This window comes from Schistocerca cancellata, chromosome 2, assembly GCF_023864275.1.
Source record: "Schistocerca cancellata isolate TAMUIC-IGC-003103 chromosome 2, iqSchCanc2.1, whole genome shotgun sequence".
In the NCBI taxonomy this organism is placed as follows: domain Eukaryota; kingdom Metazoa; phylum Arthropoda; class Insecta; order Orthoptera; family Acrididae; genus Schistocerca; species Schistocerca cancellata.
Genome location: NC_064627.1, coordinates 7858909 through 7872195, shown reverse-complemented (window position 1 = coordinate 7872195; position 13287 = coordinate 7858909). Strand labels below are relative to the sequence as shown.

The following is a 13287-nucleotide window of genomic DNA, read 5'->3' as shown; positions in this document are numbered from 1 at the left end:
TACTCGCTCACATTTTACATCATTCATACAGCCACAAGAACAGAGAATTAGATTTTTCTAATAGAAGATGCCTGACTTGGTGGTCCAGATTTAAATAATGTCAAAATGAAATCTGTAATATAAAACAGAATTACATTATCTGTTCTTATTTCACAATCCAACGGCAGATAAAACTTGTAACAATATTAATAACAGGAACGATTGATATCACTGTTAATAAAACAATGGAGTTGTTGTGCTTATCTGCAACTCAGCATCTCCTCTGTGTGGTGATATCACTGTTATGAATTTGAAACCAACAACAAGTCAATAAAACATTCATTTGGTGAAATCCCAAATCAGCAGGGAAACATTGTTTTTAAAGGTGATGTGTATATTGGAGGAGGATTTCTGTCAAACAGTTAACTGTGCCGAATGTGACCCTAACAGTTAGCCAATTAGTGACGTTAACCTACCAATACTACAAAGTAAGGCGAGGGTTGCCGACAGAGTCACACAGAAAAACTGCTGTGAAATATATCCCAGTCCACAGTTTTTCTGCATTAAAGTGATCCACGAATCTCACTACAAGGATGGCGAGCATTCGTTGGGATCTCTTACAGCCAAATGGCGGTCAGTATGAAGGCGTCAAAGAATTAGTCAAGTCTACTTGTAAACTGAGATAAAATTGTCATTGATCAAAAAGTTGGTGTCAAACACCTCAGTGTTTTACTGGTTACAGTGCTGTTGGGAGAAATAAACTGTTGCCACTGTCTGACTTTTCAACTGACTTACACAGCCAGTTATAGAAAGACCTACTGTTTTAATATGAACTCTAAATAACAGCACAACTTGGAATTTTGCACATTAACAAACAAAGTCATTGGAGAAACAAGTGATAGGTCACAGATGAAAAAGGTAGGAGTAAGTAGGTACTGAACCGCAGATCTTTTGATCAGTGGTATGACACTTTGGCAGAGAACCGTTTTATTTATTATGGGGAACTGTATGATTGTTACTTTTTAGAAGCACATATTTTCTTATCACATGTTACAAGGACTTCTAAGAACTGAACACATTTTTTTTGCTCAGCCCCCATCATACCTCAAGTAATTGGGTTACCATCACATCCACTGAGCAGGAATAGCTATATTCGGTACAAAAAGAAATTTAGTGGTAATCCACCAGAACGATCACTGACATTGGAATGTGAAACTGAAGAAGACAGTGCAGAGCTGCGTGTTCAAAGTTGTTGATGTGCTGAATTTGAGCATTGCTATTGTAGCCTCTAATACGCGCATTTTCAAAACCTGAACACTGCTGTCTCGGCACGGTACAACTACCGACACTGATACCAGGTAGCCATTCAAAGTACCCCATACAGAAATATATACCCACTTCCTCACATTATTTAATTTCAGAAGCTCATAAAATAAATAATAAAAAACGTATTTGGGCTCCCCCAGATTTCTATTGTGAAAATCTACTGCAAGATGATATGCTTGATGCTGCTTCAGAATATTATCTAAGCCCTAATCAGGCTGATGTTATTTCTGCTAGGAAAAATGGTGAAAAAGTTAGAAGGTAAAAACCAACAGTGGAAACTCCATGTAAGAATATCAACAATGTATGAGCTGAGCTGCCCGAGTTGGCAGTCGTGTATGCTTGAGGTGTGCTTGCTTGTGTGTACAAATGGTGTGTGTTTCTTTGTTTCTCTTTTGCTTATGAAGGCTGTGGCCAACAGCTTTGTGTAAGTATCTTTTAATTGCGACTCTATGCAACTTAACATGCCTTATTTATGGTACGCAACAATATATCTTTTCCTACATTGTTAAAGAGGTAAAAAGGTATATAACAAGATCAGTAAGAGAATCATTTCTCAACGAAAAAGGAGAACCCAAATTTAAAAGCTGATCTCACAAAATTTTACTTCTTATGACCAAAATGAGTCAAATGCCAGCCGGTGAAGAAAATGTGCACTTAATTGTTGCACCATACGTAGTGTCGCAGGGAAGTAGTACACAGAGATGGAACTGATGGTCTTGTGTACCTTATTTACTCGAATCTAAGCCGCACTCGAATCTAAGCCGCACCTGAAAAATGAGACTCGAAATAAAGGAAAAAAAAATTCCCAAATCTAAGCCGCACCTGAAATTTGAGACTCGAAATTCGAGGGGAGAGAAAAGTTTTAGGCCGCACCTCCAAATCGAAACAAAGTTGGTCCATTGTAACATGAGACACAATTTAGGTCGAATGAATGACGATACAGCTACAGTAGTTTGGTTCGAGTCGAAAGCTTAGCAGTTAAGCTTTACCAGGTAGCCATTGCTATGCGTCAGGCGCTCCGTCCGTATTTATACGGATACCCTTCCTTTTTCACGTGCTTCGTCTGGTTTGAATCGATTGCTTATTTTGCTTTGATCTGATAAGTGCCGTTTTCTATGTTATAGGTGTTTACGTCAGTCACTCGAAGCTGAAAATGCATTACTATACTGTGTCATGCATTGTTTGTCGCATTCTGATAGTGCGTGTTTAGGGCCTGTCGCTGCTCGCGGCATGGCTTGCTTTTGTGCGCGCTACCGCTGCCTACAATTTAAAAAAGACAGGAATCGTCTCATTAGCGAAACAATGGCAAGAGACTGCTATTTGTTGTTACTTACACTGCTGCTTTCTTTGATAATGATCAACAAGAACCAAATAATAGACTGCGTATGATAGAACATGATCTGAACGAGAGTTTGGCGAAAATTTTTCTCCGCTTCTTTAGTACATAAAATTCTGCACAGAAATTAGTCATCTTAGATTTAAAAATCTAGTCAGTTGCCGTGCTTCATTTATGACTGTATCACTATTAGGCATAAGAGTAATACGAATATAAACATGACACGATACGTATATTCTTCCGCGTTTGCTGTTGTCTCACTCTAGTTTTGTAGTTTATTTGGCAGACAGGATTTAAATGAGATAGAAGCAAACACGAAAGAATACATGGCAAAATGTTTATATTTCTATTATTCTTATGGTGAAGAGAATACTGCATGTGATTCACATTTCATCAGGTTCCTATTAGCAACCATCTCTTCTCACAGGTAGGAAAAAATTCAGAACGTAGAGTTGGCCATATTGACAAAAATCCCAGTATTACCAGTCAGATTTTCGTAGTACATTGAAATTCGAAGATGAACAATACGGAATTTGTATTTACTTCGTTGGATTATGTATGAAAAAGCAGTGGTCGAAACTCAAGCAGAGAAAAAAAGCTCGTCTTCCAATTTTTTTTTTTTTAATTTTATTTACTGACGCAGAGGTTTTGGCGCCAGTATTTATCTTTGTGCCTACAAAGGATGCCTGTGTAGCGCTACATATATTCAACGGCAGAAGTTAGTTGTGGCGGCACATATCAACATTTTTCAGAACGTCCGCTTGCTTTGCACTCGATTCTAAGCCGCAGGCGGTTTTTTGGATTACAAAAACCGGAAAAAAAAGTGCGGCTTAGATTCGAGTAAATACGGTATATGTCGAGAGCCACAAGATAAATGTTGGTTGCGTGAGTGTGCACTGTGTCCTGGTGGTGAAGGGATGACCGTTGAAGCATTACACCTTCAGCATTCTGAAATTACATAACCTATTCATTGTGGGAATGAGGGCAGTTGGTCAACAAAACAGTGAAGCTACGGGAGTTTGTTACAGAGGTTAGGCACTTGGTCATGAAAGGAGTAGTTCATCATTATATCCGCAGCATTCAGAGACAGGCCATAGCAGAAGTAAAATCAGCTAGTTTCCAGAATACTGACACATTAGTTCTTCATTTCAACTTTGCTGAGAACTGGTCTGTTGCTTTGCAGAATGAAGTTCAAAGTTACCACTGGCACACAACACAAGTGTCAATATTCACATGTGTTGCCCACTTCCTTGGTACATCACACTGTTTTGCTACTGTGTGATCTCATTCGTGACAGTGCGCATGCATGCTATGTTGTCAGTATAACTGATGATACAGCATCTGTATGGCACATATTTCCTATAAAAGTGTATGTGACTGATGGTGCTGCATCTCATTTTAAAAACCACTTTAAGCTTAATGAAATTGGAAAACACAGTACAGGAATTACGATAAAAAACTGGATATTTCAGCAACAGGTCATAGAAAAAGTGCACGTGATGAGGTAGGATGTCTATGTAAACATCTTGCAACAAGATTTAATATCCAGCATGAAGCTGTTGATGATGTAAGAGATGCTACTGAATTTCTACAGACCATATCAAAATTAGTACAAAACACGAAACTCTTACTTATAAATGAAAGCACATTAGGTGAATTCTATTGAAAAAAAGGACAAAAATGGTCTGCTGTGAAGACAGTGATAGGAATTCAGTCAAGAAACTGCTGGGTTGCATCCTGGAGTGGCACATCCAAGGGTCATTCAATAATTAAAGAGACGAATTGGTCTGGAGAAAAAAACTGTTAGTAGGGCAAGTTTGGTACTTTTATGGCTTTAAGTTGGCATCACTGGGATGAGCCTTGATCATCTGATGTATCAACATTGTTTTGTTTATAAATGCAAAAATACATTTCAAGATGGTGAGTCTGCTTGAAACGTACACATTAGTTGACACCATTCTGCTATTCGTTTTTTACTTGCTGAGGGTGAGAAACCTGTGAACATATACTGTAGAATGTCTAAAGTTTATGCTGAAGGTTGTACAAATTGTGCAAATTTTTAAAGTGGGTAGAACAGTTCAATCACGGTCTTGACTCAGTGACTGACAAAAACCATTCTGGCCGACCAGTTGCAGTTTCAACTCTCACACTTGAAAGTTGAATTGATGACATTACTCATGCCGACTGCCACGTGACTGTGGAAATGATAGTTGATAAGGTTCAAGTTAGTACTGGTACAGTTCATAACATTATCCATAACAAGCTGAAGTACCGCAAAACATATGCAAGATGGGTCTCAAAAGAGTTGATGCAGCTACACAAGGAAACAAGGTTGAGAGTGTGCTCAGAGCTGAAGGAATGTTATGAAAGAGAAGATGAAGACTTCCTCAACAAAATTTTAACTTGCGATGAAACTTGGGCCAGAATCAAAAAGACAAACCATGGAGTGGAAACACAACAACTCACCTGGCAAGAAAAAATTCAAAACCAAAGCTACAACAGGAAATGTCATATTGATGGTGATTTGGGATGCTTAAGGTCTACTTTTTGTGATTATCCCAAAGAGCAGCATACAATGAACAGCCAATACTACTTGGTTTTGCTTTTGGACAAGGTGAAGAGAGAGACGTTGTGGATCTCAAAGGAGAGGTGTGATTCTCCAGCAAGGCAATGCGCGTCCTCATATTGCTCAACTAACATGTGAAACCATTGACAAAATGGGCTGGGAAGTACTGCCTCATCCCTCTTACAGTCCTGATTTAGCACCTAGTGGTTTCCATTTGTTTTGTGCACCGAAGAAGGCATTACATGGGAAGAGGTTCCAGGACAAGAGAAAAAATTTGTGGGGAATTGGTTCAAACATCAAGATAAAGAGTTCCATGCAGCAGGAGTAAAAAAGCTTGTAGCCCGTTGGAACAAGTGCATAAATGTTCAAGGGGATTATGTTGAGCAGTAGAAAAAGTATTGTTTTCAAAAAATAAATGCTTTGTTCTCCAGACCAATTTGTCTCTTTGTACCCTTGTACATTACAAAAACAGTTTTCCACAAAATGCAGCCCATTACTGTTTGAGAAATGCAGAGGTATCAGTATGCTTTAGAAGACTTCGTTTCGAGCAACTTCATTCCTTGTGTAACAACGAAAACAATCAATTTTTGACAAAATAATCAGTTTATGCAAAGTAAAATATCCAATTGGATTATTCATTTCTTGTGTGGGTGGGACAAATGATTAGTGTCTCTGACGAGCTGCAAGATGTAACCATCTGCTTCATGACACCTCATGGTCTGGGAAATTCTTTCAAATGGCTATCATCAAAAACTTAGTGTTCAGTTCCCATTTCCTAATTACTGCTCTGGGATCATCCTTGTCAATGTGCAAATTCATCTCAGCTCTACAAGCTCAATGACAAGGGAAAAAAAAGCAAATGAATTCTTCCGACAGTGCAGTGTTGACAGTTACAGTGTAGGCCATTTTAATTCATGGTATCTCATAAAGAAGTAAAATCATGACAGAAGACAATGAAAATTCGTGAATAGAAGACAATGAAAATTCGTGAATAATATCAGAACCATAAAAATGTACACTTATATTCAGGGGGGGGGGGGGGGGGGTGAACAAAAAACTTTGGATGACCAGATACATGTAACAATACCCATGCTGAACTGAGGTAACTGAAATGCTAATCTTTTTCTGCAGAACATACTAATGTACATGCAATTTTTAGAATATTCAGAATCATGGTTTTAGAGAAAACAATTGATAATGAATCAAAAAATTTCAGATTCTCTCATTTTATGTAGAAATATTTTGATGGTTTAAGATTTCAGGATCAATTAGCAGTCTTTCCATTTTATCATTTCTCAAGACAGTTAACTCTGTGTGACTATTCATATTTCCAAACATAATTTTGAAGTTTGCTTAAAGTTACAAATTTTCATAGTTTATTTTTCCAGATTAAAATGAATAAAAGCAAGGAGTGTGTATTTGTAAATCATGCCTGATATTATTGTGAATGGGGTTTTTATTTTAAAATTTTCCCTTTTGTTACTACATTTTCACAAATGCTCTCATTTAGAGAGATCTATAATGTTTTAACAAATCATCAGAAAATCAAAATATTTTAGTTTCTGAAAGGTGGAACTTCAACATATATTTTTCTCAAAACACTTTAAAATAATGATATTACACATTCAATTTTGACCTGCATAATTTGAGATGAAATCATCCAAAAGTACACAGGGTGGGAGGAAGGGGAGGGTGTAGGAGGGGGAGGGTGTGGGAGGGAGGGAGGGAGGGAGGGAGGGAGGGAGGGAGCGAGAGAGAGGGGGGGGGGGGGGAGATGAAAAGGTCAGGTGTACCGAGAAAAGATGGTGTTACGCCTATTTAAATGGTTTTGAGATTGACTTCTCAAAAGCGTCCTCCCACCATACATGGTCACCTTCTGTTGTCCCTTCAATTTTCACAAAATGCTTATCAAAATGTACAACACATGATCCCGGCAATCGTTTACACTGCAAAACCAGCTCTGTGAATCTCCCACTGCCATTTACTCCAGACTCAATACTGGCAAAATATACAATGGTAATGGCAAAGCAACTTACAAAACAACTCATATTGCCTAGCAGCAAGCTAGTTTTCACCACACAGCTCTTTAAACACAGATGACAACTGACAACCCAGCAGAGCAGACAAATTGACATAACAAGAACTGTCTGTCTTGGTGGCATCCAGTACCAAGATAAGATGCAGCAAATGCTCTAGAACAGGAGTAGAGAGATTTCAGAGCCTACATCATGTATGTCAATAGGTTTCTTTTGTACAACACTGGTTTTGCTGCTTTCTGGTAATGGGGAACTCTTTATCAGAGATCTCTTCTCATCCCTTTGGACTTAACCTCAGTTGTTCTAACCAGCCTCACCTTTTCCTATATGGTGTTACAGTCCGCCCCCCACCCCCCCTCTTTTCGACATAGCTAAGTAGAATGGGGACTCGACTACACACATTTCAGCTCACAGACAGTACTACAGGACTGCGCCTAGCAAAGCTCTGTGGTGTTCAAATTGAACTTTTTTTAAATAAAAAAGACTGTGTTTCAACGATATTTGCTTTATTTCAAATGGCATTGAGTAGAATAATTAGCTATGACCAGGACAAAATATGTGCATTTCTGAATCACTTTTTATGGCATGTAAATAGTTTCTTCCTTCTGAGCTTATGTAAATATATTTTCAATCACAAACAAATAATACCTTTACATTATCCAATCTGGTGATCTGTGCATCTGCATCCTGCCAACCAATTAAGTTCCACTATGTGCTATAATGGACCACAATGCCATACAGAATAGTTGTCGGTATGGTCAGTCCTACAGAACGAATTACTGAAAACTATACATGGGTGTGGTCTTAGTTTTTACTCTTCTGACTCAATATACAGAGTGGCAAATGAAGTATGTAACACCTTAACAAAATATTGAAAAATTTGTCACGAGCAACAGGACTATGTTTCTTTCGACTAAGACACTGTACAAAGCATCTAATCGTTGTTGTTGTTGTGGTCTTCAGTCCTGAGACTGGTTTGATGCAGCTCTCCATGCTTCTCTATCCTGTGCAAGCTTCTTCATCTCCCAGTACCTACTGCAACCTACATCCTTCTGAATCTGCTTAGTGTATTCATCTCTTCGTCTCCCTCTATGATTTTTACCCTCCACGCTGCCCTCCAATACTAAACTGGTGATCCCTTGATGCCTCAGAACATGTCCTACCAACCGATCCCTTCTTCTAGTTAAGTTGTGCCACAAACTTCTCTTCTCCCGACTTCCTAACACTTAAACCTATACTCAATGTTAACAAATTTCTCTTCTTCAGAAATACTTTTCTTGCCATTGCCAGTCTACATTTTATATCCTCTCTACTTCGACCATCATCAGTTATTTTGCTCCCCAAATAGCAAAACTCCTTTACTACTTTAAGTGTCTCATTTCCTAATCTAATTCCCTCAGCATCACCCGACTTAATTCGACTACATTCCATTATCCTTGTTTCGCTTTTCTTGGTGTTCATCTTATATCCTCCTTTCAAGACACTGTCCATTCCGTTCAACTGCTCTTCCAAGTCCTTTGCTGTCTCTGACAGAATTACAATGTCACCGGCGAACCTCAAAGTTTTTATTTCTTTTCTATGGATTTTAATACCTACTCCGAATTTTTATTTTGTTTCCTTCACTGCTTGCTCAATATACAGATTGAATAACATTGAGGAGAGGCTACAACCCTGTCTCACTCCCTTCCCAACCACTGCTTCCCTTTCATGTCCCTCGACTCTTATAGCTGCCTTCTCGTTCCTGTACAAATTGCAAATAGCTTTTCGCTCCCTGTATTTTACCCCGCCACCTTCAGAATTTGAAAGAGAGTATTCCAGTCAACATTGTCAAAAGCTTTCTCTAAGTCTACAAATGCAAGGAATGTAGGTTTGCCTTTCCTTAATCTGGCTTCTAAGATAAGTCGTAGGGTCAGTATTGCCTCATGTGTTCCAATATTTCTATGTAATCCAAATTGATCTTCCACAAGGTCAGCTTCTACCAGTTTTTCCATTCATCTGTAAAGAATTCGTGTTAGTATTTTGGAGCCGTGACGTATTAAACTGATAGTTCGGTAATTTTCACATCTGTCAACACCTGCTTTCTTTGGGATTGGAATTATTATATTCTTCTTGAAGTCTGAGGGTACTTCACCTGTCTCATACATCTTGCTCACCAGATGGTAGAGTTTTGTCAGGACTGGCTCTCCCAAGGCTGTCAGTAGTTCTAATGGAATGCTGTCTACTCCTGGAGCTTTGTTCCGACTCAGGTCTTTCAGTTAATATTGGCAATTCCTTTGGAAGTTAACTGATGAATATATCATATCAGTTATATTTTAAACAGAAAAAACTATTATGTTTTCAGGAGAACATACCTGAAAATGTGTGATTTCAAAATGTAACCTGTTCTCCACAACAAAAGGACACAACAATTAATTTCAATTAAGAAAGGGAATGACATAAAATGCTGTACATACCTGAATTTCTTTGGATTGCCATGAAGCTTCACGTGTCTTGCAAAACTTCGGTATCTCGTATAAACCTTGGCACACTGAGAACACTTGAAATTTGGTGGTTGGTTGTGCTCAGTCTGATGATGGGACCGCAGCTCCTGCAGACTGGTCAGCACTGCTGTGCAGTCTGTGCACTGCCACGAATATCCGTCCATAACAGTCTTTGGTCTGGGCTTTGCTTCCCCATCTTTTTTTTTCCTTGATGACCCACTCTTCTTTTTTAGAGCCTTCCCTACAGACATGTTTTCTTCCTCACTATTTTCTTCCTTAATTCCACAAAATTCCTCATTTTCAGGGTTACGTTCAGGTTCTATAGGTTTGAGATCTTCAATTTCACTATTTTCCTTCTCTTTCTTTTCTGTTCTAGTTTCCTTCACCATAAGCAGCCTCTGCTCGAGTGGGATTCGTTCTTCTGAAATTGACCTCTCCCTCCTCATCGACCGTTCTTTAACAGAATTCTTAGATTTAGATGGGACACCATCTTTCACTGAAGTTTTATCTCGAACTGCCAATCGCTCCTTCATCGGAGCCGTTCGCTTAACAGGAACACACCGTTTTCGTCGGGAAGAGGCTGAAGAACCAGTTTCTGTAAATTTTAAAGATAAATGGCATATTTTTAGACATGTTTTGGCACAGGAAATATTTATAATTATTTCACAAAACAAGTACGCAAAGTTTATGTCAGATGCTAAACATTAAAAAAGGAATGTTTGAAAGAAGTGAGGTAGAAGGTCCAGTGTGATGTACAAACTTATTAATTTTGTGTGGCTTTATGAAAGATGTACTGTCTTTTCCCCTTTTGTCCGTGAACTGGATATTACACGTAGCATCAGGTGTTCAGTGATCATTGTGGATTTGGCAAGCACATATCCATTTTCTACAGTGCACCAGAGTCTCGATACAGTGCAACAGAAGTGTAGGCCTATACAAATGCGAAGTTGGCAGCAGGCCATTTGATACATGTATTAGACTATAGTAATGGCGTGTCATTCAAAGATTGTACTGGGAAAAGTTTTCAGACACAAATGTCCTGACAGGATTATGTCTGAAGCGATTTGGGATGTTTAAGGCCACTGATTCCAACTATGGGAGACACAGAAGGATCAGGACACTGCAATTAGGCAAGGCAATTCTTCACAAAGCTGACAATCATCCTAGTGTCAGCAGAATACAACTAACTGCAGAAATAATGTTGATCACATGACTTCCATGTCGATATTGTGGAGGGCTGTGAAACTGTATGCAATTAGAGCATTGGGGATTCAGTGTGGCGGCATGTCGACATCTTAAGTGTACCTGTAGTGGTACATCGTATGATGACGCACCACTGTGTAGCTTTACAACCTCCACAATACATCATACGATATGTTTACAATTTTTTTTTAAACATTTTAATAATTTTTACAACAGGAGCAATTTAAAATAAGAACTACAAATTGTTTGTGGATACTTCTTTGAGCGACACAGAGATTGAGGGAGAGCTGGCCCATATCACTAATGTCAATTTGCAGTAGGTTGGTGTTGGGTTGTTTGGGGAAGGAGACCAGACAGCGAGGTCATCAGTCTCATTGGATTAGGGAAGGATGGGGAAGGATGTCAGCCGTGCCCTTTGAAGGAACCATCCCGGCATTTGCCTGGAGCGATTTAGGGAAAGAGGGAGAACTGGCAGATGTTCTTTGGACAGCACAGGGATTTCACATCACCAGATAAAATCTTAACTGTATTAACAGCCATGTACTGTGAGAAGAATCCTGCATCTATGCTCTGTTCTGCAACCATTGTTCTAATAGTGTAAAAAGTAACTGATTATGTAAATGTTCTTCTGAGTTCAGTATCTGTTTGAACCAAACTTGCTCATTCATAAATGTTATCACAGGACTTAAAGTTTTAATATGTTGTGAAAATAAACCTGCTTGAAGTTTTGTGAGATAAAAAGTATTACTGATGTTTTGGATTTCAGGACCTTTATTTTCAACGCGGCATATATACAGACAAATATTGGCTCTTTGTTATTTTCATGTGTGCTATCATGACTAATTGAAGTTGTTTATTTTGAAATGAAAAGTAACTGGACAATGAATTTTAAGAAAATGATGTGGTGAAATTGGTTTGGAAACCAAATAAAATACAATAAAAATAGTGCAAGCTCCTAATATCTCTGGACTTACAATACTACAACAGAACAGAATATTACACATTATTTCAACACTATTTGTTTGAAAAATGCTCAGTGAGAATGCATCTTAAGAAAAAATTAGAATTCTATAAGCAATAATAGACCTACAAATAGAGATTAACAAAAATTGCTGTGTGGCAGTGTTTCCATATCTATGGTTCTTATGGTTACATAAATAGATTACAAAATGCTTTAATACGAAAGTTTTACTACAAAAAGATTGAATCATTGTGCCTCTTTTCAATCTAAGAAATATTAGAATGAACCTGTGAACAAAACATATGTCAGAAAAAAGTGATTTACGTCCAATAACAGTGAAGCTATTATTATTTTGAAAGGTGAATGCTAACTCAGCATGTCACACAAATACGCTTACTCTTCTTACAGGGGTCATGATACTTTATAAAGAAGACCATTTTGGACATTTCATTTGAGGATGAGTTTCCAGCTGTATGCATTATTATGATTAGCACACTGTGAAGAGCTGTAGAAAATGATTTCTAATGTGGTAATAAATATTTCCGGACTTGTGTCTGTCTAACATAATTTTCTTCTCCTGTATGGAAAAAAATAAAGATTGGAATGAAACAGTATTTTTAAGATCTAGGGAAAAGTAAAACTTACAAATGATCTTATGTTAGAAGTGTGCTTCTTTTGTGCTTTCCCCAATAAATGATAACATGTGCATTAAGAAGATACCCTAGAACGTGCATGTGCACATGCTAGTGTACTCGACACAGTGGTACAGAGACAAGACACAACCAGTAGGTCTGTGATAATGAAACATAAACACCACTCACACATTAAGTCTTAAGCCTGTTCCGACTGCTGCCTATAAGGCAGTACGAGGAGCCATCCATGATCACGAGACACGTGATCAGCATAACACCAATCTCTCCAGCAGTATTGTAAGTATCTCATGCTGTTGAGACACATATCTGTTACTTTATTATTATTTTATTATTATTATTATTATTATTATTATTATAATTTAAATTTGTTGTGCACTTCCTTTTAATGAATAGGACCATCGACACAAATCACACTTGGCTTTATTTCCTAGTTTGTTTTAGAGAAAAATCATACCATTTGCTTCTTGTCCACGGCACAATGAGAAAATGCACTAAATTATTTATTATTATTATTATAAACTTGTATGAATAGTAGGAATAAAGAGGCATCATAAAATAGAATGAATGTCTCCCCTCAGCTCATATCACAATTTAACTTTACTATAACTCTGAACACTTTGGAAGAGATGTAGGTACCAAATTAATTTATGTCAGAGACATACAGTTCCTGTACAAGTCACTCACGCCATCTATCGGTGCCATATTGTGTTTGAATTCACAGGTTGATGAAATGTATTTGGGAGCAAG

At 38.0% G+C, this 13287-nt stretch overlaps 1 protein-coding gene across 2 annotated transcripts in view; it reads right to left on the bottom strand.

Moving 5' to 3' along the window:
- Nucleotides 1-13287, bottom strand: part of LOC126161295 (zinc finger protein 879-like) — a 320538-nt gene that overhangs the window by 199909 nt on the left and 107342 nt on the right. For both annotated transcript variants that reach the window (XM_049917035.1, XM_049917036.1), the window contains one exon: nt 9697-10318. In XM_049917035.1, coding sequence (XP_049772992.1) covers nt 9697-10318 — 622 coding nt within the window. The remainder of the gene's footprint in view (nt 1-9696; nt 10319-13287) is intronic.